General features: G+C 40.2%; 4 gene segments (V, D, J or C); all 4 read right to left on the bottom strand.

The window, feature by feature from the left end:
• Positions 1-6,718: 6,718 nt before the first annotated feature.
• Positions 6,719-7,955, bottom strand: LOC125251261. The segment is given in 2 exon segments: positions 6,719-7,362; positions 7,490-7,955. Coding segments are annotated over 2 exon segments (405 nt in total).
• A 1,979-nt stretch (positions 7,956-9,934) lies between these two features.
• LOC125251264 lies at positions 9,935-11,238 on the bottom strand. The segment is given in 2 exon segments: positions 9,935-10,472; positions 10,584-11,238. Coding segments are annotated over 2 exon segments (390 nt in total).
• A 9,384-nt stretch (positions 11,239-20,622) lies between these two features.
• LOC125251997 lies at positions 20,623-21,270 on the bottom strand. The segment is given in 2 exon segments: positions 20,623-21,105; positions 21,209-21,270. Coding segments are annotated over 2 exon segments (450 nt in total).
• A 3,290-nt stretch (positions 21,271-24,560) lies between these two features.
• Positions 24,561-25,759, bottom strand: LOC125251506. The segment is given in 2 exon segments: positions 24,561-25,468; positions 25,574-25,759. Coding segments are annotated over 2 exon segments (462 nt in total).

Here is a 25,759-nt window from a genome sequence, read left to right as displayed (position 1 = left end):
ACAGTATCTGAGATACGTCACACTCCACTGGGTCTATGTTGCGTGTAGAACACCAGTCAACAAAGACCGACCATTTCTGGGCGTAGAGGCGTCTCGTGGACGGAGCTCTTGCCTGAGAAATGGTATTCAGCACGTCCCCGGGGAGGTTAGCAGGCTCCCGTCGAGGGACCAGAGGTGCAGAGCCCAGAGTTCTGGCTGGGGATGCCAAATCGTCCTGTTCGCCTGAGAGAGGAGGTCCCGTCTCAGGGGGATCGGCCACGGAGCTTTTGTGGAAAGCCTGAACAGCTCTGAGGACCAAACTTGGCTCCTCCAGAGCGGGGCCACCAGGAGGACTCTGTGCTTGTCTTCCCTGATTCGTCTGATGACCTGTGGGATCAGAGCGATCGGGGGAAAAGCGTAAAGGAGGGTGCTGGGCCAGACATGGGCCAGCGCATCTTCCTCCTTCGAGAAATAAATTGGGCAGTGAGAGTTGCCTTCTGAAGCGAAGAGGTCTACCTCTGCCTTTCCGAAGAACTCCCAGATCATGAGAACCGTCTGGGGGTGGAGCATCCACTCGTCTGAGGGGACATTGCTCCAAGATAGCATGTCTGCTTCCAAGTTTGTTCTCCCGGGTATGTGAGTCGCCCTGAGCGACTGAAACCTCGGTGATGCCCATTCCAGAAGACGCTTCGCCAGAGTGCATAAGCGGCTGGACGAAAGACCGCCCTGGTGATTTATGTATGACACCACTGTCATGCTGTCCGACTGGACTAAGACGTGGCGCCCTGTCAGGTGTGCCTGGAACGCATGAAGGGCTCGAATCACTGCCAACATCTCGAGGCAGTTGATGTGCAGATGGCATTCCTCGTGAGACCACGAGCCGAAGGCCGGTCTGCCCTCGCAAAGAGCGCCCCAACCTGTGTTGGACGCATCCGTTGAGAGCACCGTCCTTCTGGACACCGCCTGTAGGGGTACCCCTTGGCTGAACCATACAGGGTTCATCCAGGGTTTCAGAGCTGCCAAACAGGCCTGATTGACCCTGAGACGCAGGCGGCCATGCCGCCAGGCGTGAGGAGGGACCCGGAACTTCAACCAGTACTGCAGAGGCCGCATCCGAAGAAGGCCGAGCTGCAGAACCGGGGAGGCGGAAGCCATCAGCCCTAGCATCCTCTGGAAAAACTTCAGAGGGAAATAGGCTCTGTTCCTGACCGATGCCGCGAGCTGCTGAATGGCCAGAGCGCGCTCTGGAGATACTACAGCCGTCATACGGACTGAGTCGAAAACTGCACCCAGGAACGTTATGCGCTGGCTGGGGAGCAGTGAGCTCTTGGCAAAGTTGACCCTGAGACCCAGGCACTCCAAGTGGCTGAGTAACACGGATCTGTGATGCTCCAGCTCGGCTCGTGACTGGGCTAGAATGAGCCAGTCGTCGAGGTAATTGAGAACCCGGATTCCCATCTGTCTCAGTGGGGAAAGCGCCGCGTTCATGCACTTGGTAAAAGTGCGAGGAGCTAGGGACAGTCCGAATGGAAGGACCGTATATTGGTAAGCCACACCCTCGAACGCGAATCTCAAGAATCGCCTGTGATGGGGGGCTATCTGGATGTGAAAGTATGCATCTTTCAGGTCCAGCGAGCAGAACCAGTCCCCGGGGCAAACCTGCGCGAGGATCTGCTTCAGTGTTAGCATCTTGAACTTCCGTCTCATGAGGGAGAGGTTCAAGAGCCTGAGATCTAAGATGGGTCTGAGACCGCCATCTTTTTTGGGAACTAGAAAATAACGGCTGTAGAACCCCAAATTGCTCTCTGAGGGGGAGACTATTTCTATAGCTCCTTTCCTTAGAAGAGACGTGACTTCGGCTCGGAGGACATGAACGTCGTCCGTGTTGACTGAAGTCTGAAGCACCCCGCTGAAGCGCGGGGGCCTTCGGGCGAACTGAAGCGAGTAGCCACGACTTATGGTTCCCAGAACCCAGCTTGACACTCCGGGGATGGCCCGCCAGGCCTCGGCCCGCGTGACAAGGGGCTGAATGGTATCGGGTGACGGGCCGCCAATCGGGGGCCCGTGCACCGGAGAGAGTGGAAGAGGAACTTCGCTCTTTCTTAGAGAAGGTAGAATATTCATAGTGTTCGCCATAAGAATAGCGTTTTGCATGGACGCAGCACTGGGCCCAGTTAGTACAACACTGAACATATCTCCCACGCCCGGAGCTGAACGAGGCGGAAGGGGGGTGGAACGAAAGAGCTTTTGGGGTGGTCCGGCCGTGGCGAGACTTTGCCCCATCCTCTTCCTTCCTGAAATATCAGGAGGGCTTAGGAGGTGTCGGGTCCAGCGTAATCTTAGGCCGGGGTCCCTGACGTTGCCTCGGGAAGGAGGAGCGCTTACAATGGCGCTGTTCCTTGGGTGGTGCTGCCTGAGAGGTAGAGGGGGCAGTTTTGTTCTGCTGAGCCGGCGCAGACTTGGGGCGGCTGGAAGCAGACTTGGAGCTAGGGCGTTTAGGAAGGAAGTGTCGCATAGCCTGAGACGACTTTTGTGCTGCAGTAAAACGCTCCGTAAAGCCCTCTACTGCTGGCCCGAAGAGACCAGAAGGAGAGACCGGGGCATCCAAAAAGGCCGTCTTGTCCATCTCCTTAATCTCGGTCAGGTTGAGCCACAAATGGCGCTCAAGCACGACCAGGCTGGCCATGGATGGTCCAATGGCCTGAGCTGTGGCCTTTGTGGCACGCAGGGCTAAGTCAGTGGCGCTGCGGAGGTCACGGAAGGCAGGTGCATTGACGCCGGACTCATCCAGAGAACGGAGGAGCTTCGCTTGAAACACCTGGAGAATAGCCATGGCGTGCAGCGCTGAGGCAGCCTGGCCCGCGGACGTATATGCTCTGCCAGCCAGGGCAGAAGTGGTCCTGCAGGGCTTGGATGGAAGGGCCCTCTTAGTTTTCCAACCCACAGCCGTGGGGGACAGAGGTGAGCCGCCACCGCTTCGTCCAGGGGCGGTAGATGCTCGTAACCCTTCTCTTCAGAGCCATCCACAGAGGTGAGAGCTGAATAATGCATAGTACATAGGCGGGCAGAATACGGGGCGCGCCATGACTTCGTCAGCTCGTTGTGAACCTCTGGGAAAAACGGTGCGGTGCGTTGACAAGGGGCCTGGCGGGAACCCGGCACGAACCACTCATCGAGCCTGCTCTGTGATGGCTCCTCTGGCGGAGCCCATTCGAGGTTCAAAACCTCTACTGCTTTCGAAAGGATGCGGAAGAGCTCGGCATCCATACCCGGCTTGCAGTCAATGGGCTCCAGCGAGGGAAGGCGGGCGGGGTCAGAATCACCGGCCCAACCTTCGGATTCAGAGGCCGCGAGACACATGACGTCATCAAGCGGCTCGTCCCCAGAACTGCCAAAAGAGATGAGGTCAAGTCAAGTCAAGTCAAGTCAAATTTATTTATATAGCGCTTTTACAATTGGTAATTGTTTCAAAGCAGCTTTACATATTAGAAGCACAGAAAAAAGGGAAGTGGTTAAAAATAAGCTGTACAAACAAGCGTGGTAATATGTAACATATACAAGATGGTGCTACATTAAGCCAATGTCGGCTGACTCCCAGGGGTGGAAAAAACCCCCTAGGAGAAAAACCCAGCGTGCTAACACTGGGAAAAAAGTCCTAGGAGGGAAAAAACCCCTTGGAAGATATATATAATATATGTAAATGGATATGGAGATCAAAATCTGAATTATACATTTTTATTATAGAGATTAAAAATAGATTATATATAAATATATGTAAGCGGATACGGGGATTAAAAATCTGAATTATAGATGCAGCCAGAACTGGATCTGTAGGCCCATTGTCTCCTGGGCTACGTTGTAGTCAGGTCCAGACACAGGTTCTCCATCTGATCTGGATACGGCCTGGATCCAGCACCCGGCAAACCTCAGGATAAGCAGAGAGACAGATATTAGCGTAGATGCCATTCTTATTCTGATGTACAGGTATATCTAGTGTTATAGGAAATGTTCTCGGTTCCGGCCGACCTAATTATTGCAGCGTAACAATCCTTTAACGGATTTGAAAAATGTTAATGTATTGATAATGTGTTATGTGTATGCAAGAGCAAAGAGATGTGTTTTTAGTCTAGATTTAAACTGACAGAGTGTGTCTGCTTCCCGAACAATGCTAGGAATATTGTTCCAGAGTTTAGGTGCTAAATAGGAAAAGGATCTGCCGCCTTCAGTTGATTTTGATATTCTGGGTATTATCAACTGGCCTGAATTCTGAGATCGCAATAAACGTGAAGGACTATAATGCATTAAGAGCTCACTTAGGTACTGGGGAGCTAAACCATTTAGAGCTTTATAAGTAAGTAGCAAGATTTTAAAATCTATACGATGTTTAATAGGGAGCCAATGTAATGTTGACAGAACTGGACTAATATGGTCATACTTTCTGGTTCTAGTAAGAACTCTAGCTGCCGCATTTTGGACCAACTGTAGTCTGTTTAAAAGCCGAGCAGAACAACCACCCAGTAGAGCGTTACAGTAATCTAGTCTTGAGGTCATGAATGCATGAACCAACTGTTCCGCATTTGTCATTGAGAGCATATGTCGTAATTTAGATATATTTTTTAGATGGAAGAAGGCGGTTTTACAGATACTAGAAACATGACTTTCAAATGAAAGATTGGTATCGAAGAGCACACCCAGGTTCCTAACTGAGGACGAAGGTTTAATGGAGCACCCGTCAAGCGTTAGGGAGTATTCAAGGTTTTTTCGTGAGGTCGCTCGCAGCAGCTGCCGAGGGATGCAGCTCAGGGCGGGAGAACAGGACGGGGGACTGCTCTCTCGGGGGAGAGGGTGAGGCACGCGGGGAAGCTGGCATGACGTCATCCAACTCCGTGCGCTGGGCCGCTCTACCCCGCCGTCTCTTCCTAGCCGGCTCGCGGGAGGAAGAAGACGGGAGGGCGCGAGCGGCGAGATCGCCTTCACTGAAGAAGGCGATCCGCGAGCGCAGAGAGGCGAGACTCATGTTCTCACAGTGAGAACACGAGGTCCCGGTGAGCGCGGCCTCTGCATGGGGTCTGCCCAGGCAGCCGACGCACTCACCGTGACCGTCGTCGTCATGCAGAGGGGCTCTGCATGTGCCACACGAGTGGCGCGGCATTTGTAACAACGCCGCCGCCGTGAAAACGGCGTTAGAGGGGCTCTTTTAGAGCGGCGAGGGCCGCTAGAGCAGTGAAAACCGCTGTTGGAAAGCTCTTTTAGAGCGGCAATAAACCGCGGGAAAATCGCTCTTTTAGGCGCGCCGGATGGCGGCAGGAGACGGGCTGGCAGGCGGCCGGAAGCGGGAAGCGGGCGGCTCGAGACAGCGCTCGAGGCGGCAGTCGACGAGGGCGCCGGCGCTTCTTCCTCGGCGAGCTCAGCAGTCCGCTGCGGGAGCCTCTTCGACGGCGGCGAGAGCTTCTTTCCAGGCGAGCTTCTTCCAGGCGCAAAGGCTTCAGCCGGAGATCAGCGAGGAGCGATGTGAAGTCGTCGCTGAAGGAGAGAGAACTGAAATCCTATGGCGAAACGGCCGCTTATATAGCCCTAAACCCCGCCCATTTCGGCGGGAATATTCGCGCGCTCTGTCGCCATAGGTTGCGCAGCTATGCCGCGCCGTCATTGGTTCAACAACTTGTCTATGAGTGAACCAATGACGATGCAGTTACACTGCGTTATTGAAAAAGGCTTCAGTAACGGGGAAAAAGGAGACCTTTCCCCATACGCAGTACGAGTGAAGTATCGAAAGGGAACTCCGGTTTGGATCCGGGATACTGACGGTACCACAGCAAATTGCGGACAGTGCCACTGTAACTGCAGGACAGTGTAACATTATCTTTTGCTAAAACATGCTGCTCTGCGGATAATGAGGTTATCACATCTGCATCAGCATTCTCTGTTTAAAAAAAAAGAAGAAAAAGAATTAAAATTCATGGATTAAGTAAGATTATGTAATCAGTTACTGATATTTAAACAGTCAAAGAAAAAAATCTGTACAGTAATTTCCTATTTGTAAATTATTCTTATTCATCACTCACCATTAAAAAGAGAAAATATCATGAGGACCAGAAGCAACATCTTCAAGAGAATTAGAATCGAGACTTGCAGTTTCCTCCTAACTGACTCAGTTTATATCTGTGATTTCTGTTTTGAAATAACTGAAATAAGAGCGCCACCTTCTGGCAGAACACATGATAAACTAGAGCTTTCTGGTGTATCTAAACTGTATGGTAAACCACTGGTTAAAGGGATAGTTCACCCAAAAATGAAATTTCTTTCATCATTTACTCACCCTCATGTCGTTTCAAATCAATAAAACTTGAGAGAACAAACTGAGTAAATGATGTCAGGATTGTAATTTTTGGGTGATCTATCCCTTTAAGTTTGCCATTGTTTCTTGTTGGATGTAACTACAGTAAAACAACAAATCTGTGCAAATGTATTTTTGGTGAATCCATTGCACAGTTATTGTACAGCAACATGATGAACAGATTACATATCTATATACAATAATAATAATAAATATAAATAAATAAATAATAAATATCTACGAAAAATGACTGATATGTTCAAAAGGGCCATTATTTAAAGAAATATATTCAATTTCTCAAGCCTGGAAAGACCTACAGTGCTTTGAACTTTAATAAACTTTGACAAAACTGAAATGGACATTGAATTGTTGGAAAATTCTTAAAGGTATTTTCAGTTTCAAGCTTATTTCAAGGAACAGAATATATTCCTTGTGTGCTGGATGGTGATCGCACGTCTTGGTATTTTGCAGTCCATTTTTGTACTGATTATAACTATATTCTTATTGCCCGTTCTAAAGAACTTTTCTCTTTCAGGGATGTTCTTGCTACATAAATGTAAAATGAAAGATAAATGCAATTTGACATTGGTCAATAATCTCATTACGTACATTTAAAGGCCATATTACCAACATAATGGAATATCACATGCAGAGAGATCATAGGGGGTAGAAAAAGATATCACTGTATGCAACAGACAAAAGATGAGAAGGTTTTTGTTACAGTGTTTTTGTGTTTCCTGTCACTGTGGGCTGCAGAGCACAGTAATACAGAGCAGAGTCTGATACTGCAGCAGAGGTGATCTCCAGATCCACACGATTATCATGAAGACTGATGGACATATGCGGATGAGGCAGAGAAGCTTCAACTTTAGTTTTAGTAGATTCAACAATCAGCAGCAGAAACTCTGGTCTTGATCCAGGCATCTGCCGGTACCAGTGGAGACTGTAAGCTGATCCATCAAATGTACAGGACAGATTGATGCTGCTTCCTTCAGTTAAAACTACAGATGGTTGATCTGGTCTGATGACATTCCCATTCGCTTCACCTGCAAAGACATTAAAGAATCAAGAAATGTAATGGATTCAGTTTAGAGCAAAGCAAATGGAAATTTGATTTATATATTTTTGTGATGTTCTGAAATACAGAGCAAAATGTATATGAGTAATACTTACAGTAACTGAGGATAAATATTAAAACAGAAGTGATGAGTAACATGTTTCTGTAGTTTGAGTTCAGATTCAGTATCATCAGTATGAAGGGAAGTCAGTGTTGTCTATTTGATTTATTCTGCAGGAGTCGACAAAACATTGAGCTCCTCCCACACTTACTGTACCTTCTTGCTCATCTTACCCTACAAACACTGACTGTATGAAGAAGCTGTAGTCAACAACCTAAAACTGCCATTATGTCAGTCTGATTCATCTAATATTACACTCTTTATTAAGTGGACACACAGTTGCTACATGTTGGAATAACTTTTAAAAGCATTTACAACTTATAGTGTGCCCTGATTCTCTATTAATAATAATATTAGACTACCTCATAATACAGATTTGAACACCACATTAATGCTTGAAACATTTGATGTTTGTACAGTGTCACTCATGAAGTTTTTAAATCAGCATTGTGCATCATGATCCTCTGCCTTAAATATAATTTCTCATTGAGTTTTTGTAGGGTGCAGTAGTGTTTCCTGTCACTGTGGGCTGCAGGGCACAGTAGTACATGGCAGAGTCTTTCACTTCTGTAGAAGAGATCGTCAGATTCATTTGTTTGTTGGCTTTATCAGCTGCAGCGGTCAGACGGAGAGAGGACCTTGGTTTGGAGTCGGTCTCAAAGAACATTATTAGGTGTTCAGGTTTGGATCCGGGATACTGACGGTACCACTGCAAATTATTAACATTGCCAGTGTAATTGCATTTCAGTGTAACATCTTTTCCTTCCAAAACATGCTTGTCTGTGAATAATGGTGTTATCACGTCTGCAGCAGCATTCTCTGTTTAAAACAAAATAAAACAAAATAAAAAAAATAAAATAAATTAATTAAATAATAATTTCTAATGGACTAATTGAAATTGTACAAAGTATGAAAATGAAGGGGAAATATTTCCACAGTAATAGTTATGAATCACTCACCTTTTAGCAGAGAAAATAAAATGAATACCAGGAGCAACATCTGCACTAGTAAGAGTCAATGACTTTGAGACTCAAGACTCACAGTTCACTCAAAGTGACTCAATGTAAGTCTGTCTCTGTTTTAAACAACTGAACTGAGACTGAACTAGAATGGTTCCTAGAGCTCCATCTTCTGGCAGAATGCAGGTAAGATCACTTTTGTTGCATTATCTCATCTTTTTCTTGGGGATGTATCTTAAACAACAAAAAAGAGCTTACTGAAGGCCTAATAAATTATACAGTAAGAAGACTAAAAATGATTAATTGAACAAGTATTTCAAAAAGCATGTGAATGTAACAATTGTTTTCTAAGTAATAAGGATGTTTACTGTCCAGAAAGATGTGATCAATTGCACAAACTTATGTTTACATTCAAAGAAATCACATGGCAAACTTATGATAGTCATTTAAGTAAAGTCTCATCTGCAGGATTTTGTCCAGTCTATTATTGTATAATTAATTTTCATTCTTACACCTTTTTTTTTTTTTTTTTTTACAACCCAATGTCTGGGACCACCTGACTGGTTCCAAGTTTTGCTTAAAGAAATGTTTTTCTACCAGTTATCTTAGAGTATTGTAATTATAGTGTGTTTTGCAGTGTAATAGTGGCCTTAAATGACCAACAATTAATGGGTTCATTCACCAAAAAATGAAATTCTGTCATTAATTACTCACCCTCACGTTGTTCCAAACCTGTAAGACTTTCGTTCATCATCAGAACACAAATTAAGCTATTTTTGATGAAATCGGAAAGCTTTCTGATCCCCCATAGATAGCAACGTAATTACCACTTTCAAGTCCCAGAAAGGTTGTAAAGACGTTGTTAAAACAGTCGATGTAATTTCACTGGTTCAACCATTTTGTGTGCAAAAACAAAACAAAAATAACAAGTTTATTCAACAGTTTCTACTCTTCTGTGTCAGTCTCTGACACTGTTTGTGATGTAAGTGCAGTCAGAGCTTCTGGGTTCTACATCAGAACGCCGGCTCAGTATTGGCCCGCTCCTGCATCAGCATCACATGCATGTGTCAGAGACTGACTCGGAAGAGAAGACATCGTTGAATAAAGTCATTATATTGGGTTTTTTTTTCCACACAAAAAGTATTCTCGTCACTTCATAACATTAAGGTTGAACTACTGTAATCACATGTACTATTTTAACAATGTCTTTACTACCTTTCTGGGCATTGAAAGTTGTAATTGCATTGCAGAAAGCTCTTGGATTTAATCGAAAATATCTTAATTTGTGTTCTACAGGAGTCGACAAAACATTGAGCTCCTCCCACACTTACTGTACCTTCTTGCTCATCTTACTCTACAAACACTGACTGTATGAAGAAGCTGTAGTCAACAACCTAAAACTGCCATTATGTCAGTCTGATTCATCTAATATTACACTCTTTATTAAGTCGACACACAGTTGCTACATGTTGGAATAACTTTTAAAAGCATTTACAACTTATAGTGTGCCCTGATTCTCTATTAATAATAATATTAGACTACCTCATAATATAGATTTGAACAGCACATTAATGCTTGAAACATTTGATGTTTGTACAGTGTCACTGTACATTGTACAAAAAAAGTTTTGAAGTTTTTAAATCTGCATTGTGCATCATGATCTTCTGCTTTAAATATAATTTCTCACTGAGTTTTTGTAGGGTGCAGTAGTGTTTCCTGTCACTGTGGGCACCAGGGCACAGTAGTACATGGCTGAGTCTTTCACTTCTGTAGAAGAGATCGTCAGATTCATTTGTTTGTTGGCTTTATCAGCTGCAGCGGTCAGACGGAGAGAGGACTTTGATTTGGGTTCGGTCTCAATGAACAATATTAGGTGTTCAGGTTTGGATCCGGGATACTGACGGTACCACTGCAAATTTCTAACATTGCCAGTGTAATTGCATTTGAGTGTAACATCTTTTCCTTCCAAAACATGCTTGTCTGTGAATAATGGTGTTATCACGTCTGCAGCAGCATTCTCTGTTTAAAACAAACAAACAAATAAGTAAGCTTTTCTAGTGCACAATTATATTATCAACAGTATAAAAGGAGGGGGAAAACATTATTTGTAATTGTTTATGAATCACTCACCTTTTAGAAGAGAACATATCATGAATACCAGGAGCAACATCTGCACTAGGAAGAGTCAATGACCTTGAGAGTCGAGACTTACAGTTCTCTACTAGAGTATAAGTGACTCAAGATATGTCTGCCCTGTTTTAAACAACTGAACTGTGACTTGAAGGTTTTCTAGAGCTCCACCTTCATTCAGATTATAATGACAAAGATGAATGTCAGTTTAGCATAGCGTCAAAACATGACAATTGATGAGATTAATAACATATCAAAACACATCAAACTCACTATATAACATCAGTCAAGTGTTTCTCTGATCCGATGTGGCTTCATATGAATGACAGAAACATCTCTATCTGGGCTAAAGCGATATTTGGATGCCTTTGTTCATAAAAGGGATTTCCTGAAACGTCATAAGCTTTACTACTCCTGTGAGTCTCACTTGTGGACTTTCTGAGCGAGGGTGTCCTGTGTAAATGAAACAGACATTACATGAGACTGTTTAGCCTTCATATTGCACAAATCTTGTCATTTTAACCCTAACCCTAAAAATAATAGTAATAACAAATTATTAATACTAAAGTTGTTTGTAACATTGTAACTTTTTTTTATTTGCTCTTATATTATTTTTCAGTATTTCACTAATTGGAGAAAAACTGTGAAAAAGCCTCATATTATGCAAAGAATAGTTTTTGCATGGTGTAGAATGCTTTTCCTGTCACTGTGGGCTGCAGGGCACAGTAATACAGAGCAGAATCATCCACCTCTGTAAAAGATATGCTCAAATTCATACGTTTGATTCCTTTATCGGCCACACCGAACAGACGAAGCTTAGACACAGGCTGATTGTTGCTCTCAGTGTAAAAAATGAGGTGTTCAGGTTTGGATCCGGGATACTGACGGTACCACTGTAAATTTTCAACATAGCCACTGTAATTGCAGGAAAGTGTAACATTTTTTCCTGACAAAACATACTGCTCTGTGAAGAGGGGCGTTATAACTTCAGCATCAGCAATCTCTGTTTTAAAAAAAAGAACAAAACACAAAAATTAACAAAATTAAGAGTATGTAAAAGTATGTAAAAAGGTATTTTACACATTAACACAATCAAAAATCTGTATTATTCTACTTCTAATAAATCACTTACCCTTGAGGGGAGAAAATATCAAAAAGACCAGGAAAAACATCTGCACCAACAAGCAACAAAAAGGCCTTTAGCAACCATTCCTTAACTACCTCAGTTTATCTGTGTGTGCTGTGTTTTGTAATGATTGAACTGAGAGCTCCACCTTCTGGCAGAACGCATGTTAATATAGTGTAAATCAGATGAAACAAATGATAGACTGTGCTGAATGTGTGTGGTAATCACTGGCACAGTCACAGCTTTCTACTGGATGTTTCTAAAATAACAAAGGTGGGCAAATGACTACTTTTAGTTATTGTACAACATGATGAAAAGAACTAAGAGCTATCTAGATTAAAGGTTCTGGATAGCTATTATATGTAGAAATCAAAAAGGCCCTTTCACCAGAAGTGAAATGAATAAGCCTCAGGCTGATGGAAATGCAAATTCATGCCTGTACAGTAGAGGGCGCAGCTCAAACAATCCTTTCAGCTGTACTGCCATTCTGGGTTGCAGAAGAAAGTTCAACAATCTTACTTTAGCAATTGAAAAAAAATAAATGTGATGTTTATCTATAGTCATTTTAGTTTTTCATTATCCAATTCAGATCAAAAGTCAGCAATAAAGATATTGGTTAATAAAGTGAGATTAAATACATACAGTAAAGAATATTTTTGTTAACATTTAATTATTGCAGGTTTGGGTAATATGCTCACATGTAGTCTAGAACTACAATCATGTTTGCACAGCACATGCGGTGCTATAAAGGCCTAGTAGGGGGTTTCTCAGTATAAAATGTGCATGTTAGCACATGTGGCACATTAAATGATCTTCTGCTGTGACCTCCATGAGCTCACATTGCTCCAAAGTATCAGAGAAAATGCTAACATCTCTCATCCTTCTGTCAACATTAGTTTGAAAAAGCACACCAAACTAAACCAGGATTGTCTCAAACAGCAAATATTAGCCTAATAAAGATGGCTTCCTTTACTACTGCAAATGTGTTTTACAAACACACTGTCACAACAGTCAGAAAAAATTAAAAAGTCTACTAAGAGTTAAGAGCCCAACTAATGGAACCACGATTCACCATTATGGTGACTTCAAATGAAACCTTTGTTAATTCTCAATAACAACTTTTGTAGATGTCTAACATAAATAAAGTCAATCTGGTTAGTAATAAGTGAAGCTGGTAATGCTGTTTGTGGAGTTCTTTAATCATCCTCTGTTGAGATCTTCAGTTGATTTCATCTAAGGCTGTGGCTGAAGTCAGTTGTAGTTCTTGTGTTTCTGCTTGTTTCTTTTTCTGTTTTCTTTCCAAGAGCTTTCTGAGTTTGTCAACTTTAGGAGAAATCCAGTGGGCTGATGGATCTGCTTTAACTGCATCTCCAGATTCAGTGATGGAGAGAAGGAGTTCTGGTTTGGATCTCTGATACTGACGATACCACAGTAGATTGTCAGAAATGAAAAATGCACTCTCATATAGAGCTCCTCCTTCTGGCAGCTTTGAAGAATTACATATGAAGTTTTAATCTACCCCCAACAGAAGCATTTAATGATGCCTATTCAAATTAATCTGTTATTTAGATATAGATATGTGCTTGATTCACAACAAAGAACTGACTTATTAGTCAATGAATCGGACTACGCTGATTGTACTTTTTTGATTCACTAAAAAAAACAGCTTATAACTGTCATGTTTTAATCAAACACAGATAGTACGTTTTTGATTCATAAAAACAAACAAACAGAGAATACAGAGAAATAGTGAGATTTATCAAATTTACATAATTTCTTCAGCCATTGCCTATACTGACATTCATATTCAAAGGTATACTGCTTTATTTAATTAATAAATTTAAAAATGATAAATTTATTGGATTTAATTCAATAAATTTGAAATAATACTGTCCACATTATTACTTGATTAAAGTGGAGTGATCACACTTAATTTTGTTTGGATTTTATGTCTGATATATATCTGGTGCTAACGTTGTCAGGTTTTTGTACAGTGTTGCAGTGTTTACCGTCACTGTGGGCACCAAGGCACAGTAGTACAAAGCTGAATCTTCAATTTCTGCTGAAAAGATACTCAGATGCATTTGTTTGTTGCCGTGATTAGCCGCAGCTGAAAGCCGAAGTGCAGGCTCTGACTGGCCTTTAAGCTCAGTGGCAAATATGAGGTACTCTATTCGAGATCCTGGATATTGTCGATACCACTGCAAGGTGTTAACAATACCACTGTACTGGCAAGAGAGGGTAACATTGTCTCCTGCTGTGACGTGCTTCTCTGGGATCAGTGGGTTTATAGTATTTGCATCAGCATTCTCTATGAAAGAAGAAACAACAATGCTATGTAGATTATTTATTAAATTAAGATGCATATGTTGCTCACACAGAATTTACATAATATTTGGATTAAATTTTAAAAAAAGTATGAATAACTGACCTTTGAGCAGAGAAATAGTGATCGAGACCAGGAACAACATCTGACCAGTGAAGAGACAAAAATGACTATGAGAATCAATGCTGCGCATTTCTTCCTGAGATATAACTAACTCAAATATTACAGGAGCTAGGTTATGAAAACATGAATCATCTAGCTCCTCCCCCAAGGAGAATATGGGTAAGAACTAATTAGAGTGTTTTATGAACATTGATCTGAGAACCTTTGACTGTGTCATTGGTGTGTAATATGATCTTTACAAAAAAAACAAAAACAAACAAACAAAAGCTATATCCGACAGTTTGGAATGGGTGCAAAATTAAAAATTAGCATATATAATATCATTAAATACTTTGCACACACTGACTGAGTATACCAAAATATAGTTGAACCTGGAATATTACCATTAACAAATGTCTAAAATATAGCCTACGTACAGATGCACAAACATGCAGCATTTGCATGATGTATTCTTACAGTAACCTTGGGAATAAACAATCAGATTACTAGACTTTTAGCTGAACTCTGAGTTACTAGTGTTTTTAGAGTAAGTTTTAAGTTTTTATGAACAACCAAAAACTACATGTAAAACAAACAGAAACAGATATCAGAGCAAATGTGAAACAGTTGAATCATTGACCTCTAATCAGCCAAAGCATAATCAGAGTCAAAATCTGACCTGCACAATGATAAAAATTACCTACAGAATAAAATTGCACAATTATTTAATTACATAAAACTCACATATAACAGGAGCGGGGAAGTGAGACACTGTCTAGTGTAAGTCATAGAGCGCCACCTCCTGGTAAAATACAGTCATGTTTAGCCTTTTCTGTACAATTTTAGTCATGGAAAGATGTAAACCTATAGTAACTATGCATTATGTGATTTCTTCCAGTGAAATGACAGGCTATTGTAGAGATGCATTTGGCAAGATGAAGTAAGTGACTTGTCTGATGATGTCATGGGAGGTTTTTGTATGATGCAGTTGTATTTCCTGTCACTGTGGGCACCAGGGCACAATAGTACATGGCAGAATCTGCCTGAACAGCAGAGGAGATCTTCAGATCCACTTGTTTAATATCTTGATGAACTTTAGCAGAAAATCTCTCTGGTCTATCTTCATTCATAGCTCCATGTTGATAGATGTAAAGGAGGTACTCCGGTTTGGATCTGGGATATTGTCTGTACCATTGTAAATTATCTACAGTACCCGTATAGTCTATGTAACTGCAGGACAGAGTAACAGTGTCACCAACAAGTCTGTTTTTATCCTCTGACAAGGAGTTTATTACATCTGCCTCTGTGTGGCCTGTAAATGGACAATAAAAATCTGTTAGATATATCAAACTGTATCTAATCAGTAAAAAGTGGTAGTAAATAAGTATAGATTGGAAAGAAAAAATACTATCTTACCAATAAATGTCCACAAAAAACTGAGGAGAGTGAAAATAATCATGACAGCAGATATCTGAAGAAGAATCTGAAAGTCTTCCGTATCATTCAGACTGGATGCCTTTGAATTCTGACAACCTCCTTCAGACTGAAATGCTTCTACATCTTGATATTAAGCTCCGCCTTCTGGCAATATGACTTCCTTTGGATTTCTTTTTGTAATGTCTTTATATATTTAAACTTGTTAATTTGAGCTTTGGCAGCCACTGCATACTCAAACATTCTATCAATCAATGCATAACTCCAAATATTCTGAAACACCACATTCATGCTTCATATTACTTATTTTAATCAAGTGGAGTCATCATATTTGTTGCAAAAAAAATTCAAGTATGATGTCTAATCTATTTCTGGTGCTAATGATGTCAGGTTTTTGTACAGTGTTGCAGTGTTTCTTGTCACCGTGAGCACCAAGGCACAGTAGTACAAAGCAGAATCTTCCATTTCTGTCTGAAAGATGCTCAGATTCATGCGTTTATTGCGTTCATCAGCCACAGATGAAAGCCGAAGTGCAGGCTCTGACCGGCCTCTGAGCTCAGTAACAAAAATGAGAAACTCTAGTTGAGATCCTGGATATTGTCGATACCACTGCAAGGTGTTCACACGACCACTGTAATCGCAGGACAGGGTAACATTGTCTCCTGCTGTGACGTGCTTCTCTGGGATCAGTGGGTTTATTGTATTTGCTTCAGTGTTCTCTGTGTGAAAAAAAAACAAAGATGCTGGATTATTCCTTTTAAGATGCATGTGTTTTTCAGACTGAATATTTATAATCCTCAGATCAAATGTCAAAAAGGTATGAACTGACCTTTGAGCAGAGAAATAACAATTAAGAACAGAGACAACATCTGACCAGTGAAGAGACAAAAATGACAATGAAGATCACCGCTGCACATTTCTCCTTAAGATATAACTAACAAGAGCTGGGTAATAAAAAAATGTGAATAATATAGCTCCTCCCCTTGGCAAAAAATGGGTAAGAAGAGTGAATTATGATTGTTGAAGTGAGTGATAGAATGATCTTATTTCAGCCATCTCAGACAGTTCAGAATCAGTCTAAATTAGCATATGCTAAAATATTATTAAAATACATGATGACAAGATGTCGGACAGACATATTGGAACATACACCGATCAGGCATAATATTATGACCACCTTCCTAATATTGTGTTGGTCCCCCTTTTGCTGCCAAAACAGCCCTGACCCGTCGAGGCATGGCCCAAAGCATCACACTGCCTCCGCCGGCTTGCCTTCTTCCCTTAGTGCATCCTGGTGCCATGCGTTCCGCAGGTACACACACGCACTCGGCCATCCACGTGATGTACCGGGAACACCCCACAAGAGCTGCAGTTTTGGAAGTGCTCTGACCCAGTCGTCTAGCCATCACAATTTTGCTCTTGTCAAACTCGCTCAAATCCTTACGCTTGCCCATTTTACCTGCTTCTAACATCAACTTTGAGGACAAAATGTTCACTTGCTGCCTAATATATCCACCCACTAACAGGTGCCGTGATGAAGAGATACTCAGTGTTATTCTCTTCACCTGTCAGTGCTCATAATGTTATGCCTGATCAGTGTATAGTTTAACAATATCTGGAATTTATCAAAAAGGAAAATACATCTTGCAAGTAGGGATGGCCCGATACCATTTTTTTCCAAACCGATACGAGTACGAGTATTTACATTTGTGTACTTGCCGATACCGAGTACCGATACCGATATTTCTACTGCGAAAGTAATTACAGGCTACCAGAAAAGAAGACAGAAGACTATTTTAGAACACAGGTTAGAAGACTGTTTTTATTTTCTCTGCTTGTTTTAACAAGTCTAAAATAAATGAGCAAAATAATAAATGTAGGCAATTTCAAATAAAAAATAAATTATATATATTTCTGTGTAAACAAAAAGCCTCAATACTGGCACTGTCTTCACAACTGACAAAATATAAATAAAACGTATTGTACAGTCAACACCGTCAACTCAACAATATATTTCAATGAAATGTTTGACAACGTCTCCAGCTTTCAATTTAACTCAATTTCAATGTAACTGTTGTGTAGTCTCAATGAAACACTTACATATTTCAATTAAACAAAACATCAATGTAACTATTGCAAGTCTCAATTAAACTACTGCATATTTCAATTAAACATCAATTAAACTATGTGGCACAGTGACAGCTCCCTTGTTTCAATTAAACAAACATTACAGTCAGCAATGTGATCTGAACTAGCTTAGGTACTTTTTGGGAGAATGAGAGGCAGGTTCTTTTTGATGAACAAAATCATCTCTGCATGATCAGCTGTGATTCTGTTTCTGTCGTCATTCACAATATGTGACACTGAGCTGAACAGCCTTTCACTGTCAACACTACTGCATGGTGCTGAGAGGTATCTGGATGCCATTTTGGCCATAGGGAACCGCACTTTGTTAACTGGCAACTTTTAACTCGCTATCTAGCACACACACGCACACAGACACAGATACACACACATACACAGATACACACACAGACGCACACACACACACGCACATAGATACAGACCCACACGCACACACACACACACACACACAGAAACAAACACGCACGCACACACACACACCTACACACCTACCTGGGGTCGAGTAGAGTAGCGATGCTGTAGAGGGGTTGTTCTTCATCAACATCAGAAAATCGTCATCAAGTGCAATAAAGTATGCAATTCCCTCAGTTATTTTTAGTGCCCGTGGATTATCTCTGGACATCTTCTCGCGCTTCTGTAAAACCTGTGTTAATGTTGGCTGCTGAGTTGCTTGTTTAGCTTGACTAAACTGTGTGTATTCAGATGTTTAATTAGATTGCTGGTGTTAAACGACCCACTGAGCAAATTACGTCCAGAAGACGTCTTTTTGAGGTCTTGTCTCAGGTTGAAAAGACGTCCACTGAGGGGCCAGAATGAAAGTTTTTATGACGTCTTTTTTTGACGTCTTCTGGACATCCGATATAGACGAACACGCAGAATCACCAAAGGAGAAAAATCAAAATTTTTAAGCCACCATCGTGGAGATGAGTGTTTGCTTTAGTTGGGCTCTTGACCCTTGCCTTATTAATATTAGAGTTTATTTGGGCTGTTTTAAATTAGTCAAAACAGCCAGACAAGCAAAGAGAAATGATCAGGTGTTGGTTATGTTTTCACGTAATCATTATTTGACCTGAATCACTGAACTCATGAAGAGCCCAATCTCAGAGTTAGATTTACGTTATTGATTACAGCATCACTGTTATTCTACAGCACAAAATCAGCTTTATCAATATAATATAAAGGATTTCACATGATAAAATTTTTTTTCCCTTAGGCACACACAGACATCAAGAATCAGCCTGTGAATCTCAATGACGGTGACAAGCAACATATTCTGATCAACTGTGAACATTAGAAAACAAGCTACTAAAAAGTTGCATAAACAGAACAAAATAAAACATGAGAATAAAGGAAATTACTAAGACAATTAAGCTCATAATTTATTCATGCAGCAATGCATGATGGGAGCCATGGATGAATTTTGATTGGTGGCTCCCAGAATGCATTGCAACATGCTTTTTGATGGTCACCACTGTTGAGATTCACTGGCTGATTCTTGATGTCTGTGTGTGCCTAAAATAAATACTTTTTTTTTTGTTCAACACCCCTTTTCTGAAATCATTTGAATCATATTGTAAAAGCTGATCTTCTGCTGTAGAATCACAGTTCTGCTGTAATCAATAATGTGAATCTAACTCTGAGATTGGGCTCTTCATGAGTTCAGTGATTCAGGTCAAATAATGATTATGTGAGAACATAACCAACACCTGATCATTTCTCTTTACTTGTCTGGCTGTTACAACTCAGTTAACAGCTCAAACAAACTCTAATATTAATAAGGCAAGGGTCAAGAGCCCAACTAAAGCAAACACTCATCTCCACGATGGTGGCTTAAAAATTGTGATTTTTCTCCTTTGGTGATTCTGCGTGTTCGTCTATATCGGATGTCCAGAAGACGTCAAAAAAAGACGTCATAAAAACTTTCATTCTGGCCCCTCAGTGGACGTCTTTTCAACCTGAGACAAGACCTCAAAAAGACGTTAAACGATGTAGCCTACTTTCTTTTCCTCCTCTCGACACCTTAGCTGAACATAACTTACAGTCTGCCTTGCTGCTGTCATCATCCCTTATCTTGAAATGAGCCCAAACCGCCGACATTTTACGTTCATATGGCGTTCACCTAGACAAAGCGGCGGCTCGCGACGGCCAGTTTCGTTTCACAAAACGCACGTGGTATCGGTGCGTGGTATCGGCTCATTTTTATGAGTACGAGTACGAGTATATGAGGACAGTATCGACCCGATGTCAGTATCGGTATCGGGCCATCCCTACTTGCAAGCAAAAGAAATTGCAGTGTTGATGGATGCTGTCTTTATAGCAACTTTGGGAAAATCCAATTAAACTAAAAAAGTAAACTAAAATCTTAAAGCACACTAACAATACAGAGTAGATCAAATTTAAACATATCAGTTTCTGACCGTTGAGCAGACAAATTATCATCAATACAATACCTAAGGGCAAAATCTAACCTGTGCAAAAACAAAAATGACAGAGAATTAATCTACATGTAAGATAAAACTCTTATATTGCAGAATTATACTATTGGAAAAACTCGCAAAATGAAAAGACAAAAGTCTCCTCTGTTTCACTTTAAATCATACAGCACCACCTCCTGGCAAAACAGTTCAAAGTTTTCATGACGTAATGCTGCTTTGACTGTCGGGTTGAAGTCTGCTTAGGAGAAAGTTAAGAAAACAAAATTGCTTTTTGATAACTGGTTATGTAGAGATCTGTCTACTTTAGGCAGAGTCCTATATCGTACATTTATCTGGATTATTTTCCCTGGCCTTTCTTTATTTGTTCAGGATTTCACTTGTTAAAGAAATGAATAGGTTGTTGGTTCATTTTTGTTGAAAAATAAACATCAACAGCTTAAAAATGACTGGAAAGAAATCTGAAGGGTTTGAAATGGGTTTAATTCTCTATAGAAATATGTGTTGTGTGTTTGTTGGCCTACTTGAATTCATTGAGATTCTTGAGTTACTGATGGATGATTCTGTCACAGAAACAACACACAGAATACATGTGCTTGTTAAGCAATATATGCAGAAAGATCATGTACTGAGGAAAAGAGTTTCCTGTCACTGTGGGCCGCAGAGCACAGTAATACACAGCAGAGTCTGATACTTTAGCAGGGCTGATTTCCAGTTTCAAGAGCTTTTTGAGTTTGTCAACTGTAGGAGAAAACCAGTGGGCTGATGGATCTGCTTTAACTGCATCTCCAGATTCAGTGATGGAGAGAAGGAGTTCTGGTTTGGATCTCTGATACTGACGATACCACAGTAGATTGATAACAGAACCACTGTAGTTACAGGAGAGAGAAACACTGTTACCATCTTGAGCTTCTTTTTCAGAATCGTGAGATGTTATTACATCACCAAGAGAGTCTCCTGAAACAACAACATATTCAATTCACTATTGTGATCACATAAATGAAATACTAACATGTTTAAATCAAAAGAGATGGTGATGAATAAAATAAATGAATCTCACCTGCAAGAACTGCAAATATTCCAAGTGCACAGAGCAGCATGATGGAATGAAATGACAAACTCAGATGTCAGGTGTCTTTTCCTCACTGAAACACTGAGATTTAAGTCTGGAGCGCCACCCTGTGGCAAGATTTGACCTTCCATGATGAGTCTTGAGCTCATTGTGTTCATGAGGATTACAGAAATGAGAAGAACGCCCTCTGCTGGGTGAAAAACAAACACGTTCAGACCTCCATGAATTACTGAGGACTCACACAGTATCTGTATTTTTACCCTCTATAAAACACTTCTTTCAAGAAAGAAGATCCTTACATGCATCCCTCTTGAAGCTGTTCTAAAGATTTATAGAATTTTAGTTTGTAGAAAAATGTAATAAAATAAAATTGGAAAACATTAGTTTTATGGTGTTGAAGCTTTCTCATAAGAGACAAACTAAAATGTGTGTATGCACATAGAAATTACACATTTTAAGGAACTGAAATCAAACATCAAATTAAGGATTTCCACACACCTGAACTGTCAAACTGAACTGTAAAATCAATAGCAGTACAGAATCACATGACTGAATCAGGTTTTTGTATAGTGTTTCTGCTCTTTCTGTGACTGTGGGCCTCAGAGCGCAGTAGTACAGAGCAGAGTCTGACACCTCAGCAGAAGAGATTGTGAGATTCACTTGTTTTTTGTCTTTTGAATCTTTTGCTGACAGACGAAGAGAAGTCTCAGATGAGTCTTTATTTTCATTTACAAGTATCAGGAACTCCGGTCTTGATCCCTCATGTTTCCGATACCATAGCAGGTTATATCCACGGCCACTGTAGTTACAGGACAGAGTCACACTGTCACCTCTGAAAATATGTTGTTCAGAAGACAACGGCTGTATTGTGTCAGCAAAGGAATTTCCTGTATGGACAAAATGCATCTGTATTAATTAAACTGATACTAAAGGTAAGCAACTTATCACCAATTGATATATAATTTACCATGTCAGTTTTTGTAATAAACAAAAATAATATAAGAAATGATTTACCCATGAATAATGACAGTGAAATCCAACAAAAGAGAAGCATGATGGTTTGTGATGAAGAGTGATTGTAAAGCTGTCAAAGCAGGTTCACTCCATCTGAATCAGCCTTTCACACATTCAAGTCTTTGTGAATTTGCTCCACCCTCAGGATGAGACTTTATCTTCTCTGATGGGCTGTTTTTCTCTCTGTTTTTCTCTGAAAATGAAAAGACCTGACCAGTGAAGAGACAAAAATGACTGAAAATCACTGCTGCACATTTCTACCAAAGATATAACTAACTCAGATATAACAGGTGCTGGGTAATAAAAACATGAATCATGTAGTTCCTCAGAATACAATATCTGCTATATTGCTATCATTCATTTTTTTCTGAAAAAAAAAAAAAAAAAACCTTGCAAGCTACTGTAAAAACAAAACGAAAATGGTATGAATTGATGCTGTCTCTTTACAGTAGCTTTAGGAACAACCAATTAAATTAACAAAAGTAAACTAAAATCTGAAGCAAACTAACAATATCTTTATAAAATATCAGCTCAACTTTAAACATGTCAGTCTGACATTTGAGCAGACAAAATAACATCAACCTAAGGGCAAAATCTGACCTGCGCAATAACAATATTGACACAGATAATTAATCTGAATGAAACAACAAAACTCATATTGCAGGAATATACTATTGGAAAAACTCACAAAATGAAAAGTCTCTGCTGTCTCACTTTAAATGAGACAGCGCCACCTCCTGGCAAAACAGTTCAAAGTTTTCTGTACAATTTCAGTCATATGGAGATGTGAAACTTTGACTATATGAATGCATCTGTTATGACTTGTTTCAGCAAAAGGACAGACTATAGTGGTGATGATGCATTTGAGACAGGATGAAGTAAGTGTTTAGAGCTTTGTCTTTCTTTGATGATGTCATGGGAGGTTTTTGTATGATGCAGTTATATTTCCTGTCACTGTGGGCACCAGGGCACAATAGTACATGGCAGAATCTGCCTGAACAGCAGAGGAGATGCTCAGATCCACTTGTTTAATATCTTGATGAACTTTAGCAGAAAATCTCTCTGGTCTATCTTAATTCATTGCTCCATGTGGGAAGATGTAAAGGAGGAACTCCGGTTTGGATCTGGGATATTGTCTGTAGCATTGTAAGCTATTCACAGTACCCGTATAGTCTTTGTAACTGCAGGACAGAGTAACAGTGTCACCAACAAGTCTGTTTTTATCCTCTGACAAGGAGTTTATTACATCTGCCTCTGTGTGGCCTGTAAATGGAGAATAAAAGTCTAATTAGATAAAACAAACAGAAACTAAACTGTAGAAAGTAGTAGTAAATAAGTAAAATGTAACTGATAGATTGGAGAGAGAAAAACAACTTTATCTTACCAATAAATGTCCACAAAAAACTGAGGAGAGTGAAAATAATCATGACAGCAGATATCTGAAGAAGAATCTGAAAGTCTTCAGTATCATTCAGACTGGATGCCTTTGAATTCTGACAACCTCCTTCAGATTGAAATGCTTCTACATCTTGATATTAAGCTCCGCCTTCTGGCAATATGATTTTCTTCTTTATACTTAAACCAGTTCATGTGGCCTGTGGTTCAAAATCTCTGACAGGATTTTTGTAATACATTCTTAAACTTTAGCTGAAGAAATGAATCGTTTTTTGAATCTCAAAAACAAATGACACAGAATGTTTTTATTTTCATTTTAATCCTAAGTGGTCGTCATTTCTTTTTCAGCATTTTAAATGAACCTTTTGTACAAATTTTCCATGTAGCACCACAATTAATTTGAGGAATTAAAAAAACAGCATACATAATAAAAATAAAACTTAATGGCCCGGTTTCACAGACAGGGCTTAGCTTAAGCCAGGATTAGGCCTTAGTTCAATTAGGGCATTTAAGTAGCTTTTATTAATATTCACTAGAAAAAAAAACATTGTGTGCATCTTGAGACAAAACAATAGCACTGACATATTTTAAGATCTGTCAGTACAAGTTACTTTCAGTTAAAACAGCGCAAACATGCATTTTAGTCTAGGATTAACTTAAGCCTTGTCTGTGAAACCAGGGGAATAAATATTAGAAAATGTTGTTATAATACTTTCAGATGGACTTTGGCACATCATACCACAGGAGAAACATGCCTCAGTACAAGTACTTTATTCATAGAGATTATTGAATAATCATTGTTTTTGTATCACTGTAGTCACTCATATTTAACTTGAGCTGCTTTCTAACAACAGGCTGCAGAGCGCCACCCTGTGGCAAGGACATTTATATTTTGTGTTGGGACTATTCATACAGAAATTGTTTTCTATGATGAAAGATTTACTGTATAACTTTTCATGAATATCTTCAGTGACTAATGTAAATATAAGAAGAACTTCAAAGATTAAGTAACAGCTGGATTTGAGTTTAGTCACAAATGATGCTGGATAACATCATTGAAAAAGTATTCTAATGAAAAACCTCATTAAATTAAACAAAAATGTGAAATAGAGGCATTTTCACTCTAGTGGTCTCACATGTTTTTGACACCGTAATATTGGTAATATGTCTCTGTGTTTCTTTGATGTGCTCTATGTACTGTAGTCCTCCTCATGCTCATTACAATCACCACAATCATCACACAAGTCTTTGGATAATGTACAGAAGCAAGCCAGCTTAGCATCAGAGAATGGCATTATAGTCAGTGATCACAGATATCTAATCCTGATCTGTTCTGTTTCCTTGAATTTGAACAATTGTGAAATAAATTTTATTTTCAAACTTTTTGAATTAACTGCTTTGGAAAGATATTTTTAGTCTATGATGACTTTAACCATTTTTGCTGAAGTAAAAAAATAAAAAAAATAAAAATCAAAGTTAACACAAGTGTAATACATCCCAGGTTTTTGTACTGTGTTTTTGTGTTTCCTGTCACTGTGGGCTGCAGAGCGCAGTAATACACAGCAGAGTCTGATACTTTAGCAGGGCTGATTTCCAGTTTCAAGAGCTTTTTGAGTTTGTCAACTGTAGGAGAAAACCAGTGGGCTGATGGATCTGCTTTAACTGCATCTCCAGATTCAGTGATGGAGAGAAGGAGTTCTGGTTTGGATCTCTGATACTGACGATACCACAGTAGATTGAGAACAGAACCACTGTAGTTACAGGAGAGAGAAACACTGTTACCATCTTGAGCTTCTTTTTCAGAATCACGAGATGTTATTACATCACCAAGAGAGTCTCCTGAAAAAAAACAACATACTAAATTCACTGCTGTGATCACATAAATGAAATACTAACATGTTTAAATCAAAAGAGATGGTGATGAATAAAATAAATGAATCTCACCTGCAAGTACTGCAAATATTCCAAGTGCACAGAGCAGCATGATGGAATGAAATGACAAACTCAGATGTGTCTTTTCTCACTGAAACACTGTGATTTAAGTCTGGAGCTCCACCCTGTGGCAAGATTTGACCTTCCATGATGAGTCTTGAGCTCATTGTGTTCATGAGGACTACAGAAATGAGAAGA

This window comes from Megalobrama amblycephala, linkage group LG17, assembly GCF_018812025.1.
Source record: "Megalobrama amblycephala isolate DHTTF-2021 linkage group LG17, ASM1881202v1, whole genome shotgun sequence".
Lineage (NCBI taxonomy): Eukaryota > Metazoa > Chordata > Actinopteri > Cypriniformes > Xenocyprididae > Megalobrama > Megalobrama amblycephala.
The sequence above is the reverse complement of the archived record's forward strand: the minus strand, read 5'-3'. Positions and strand labels throughout refer to the sequence as shown.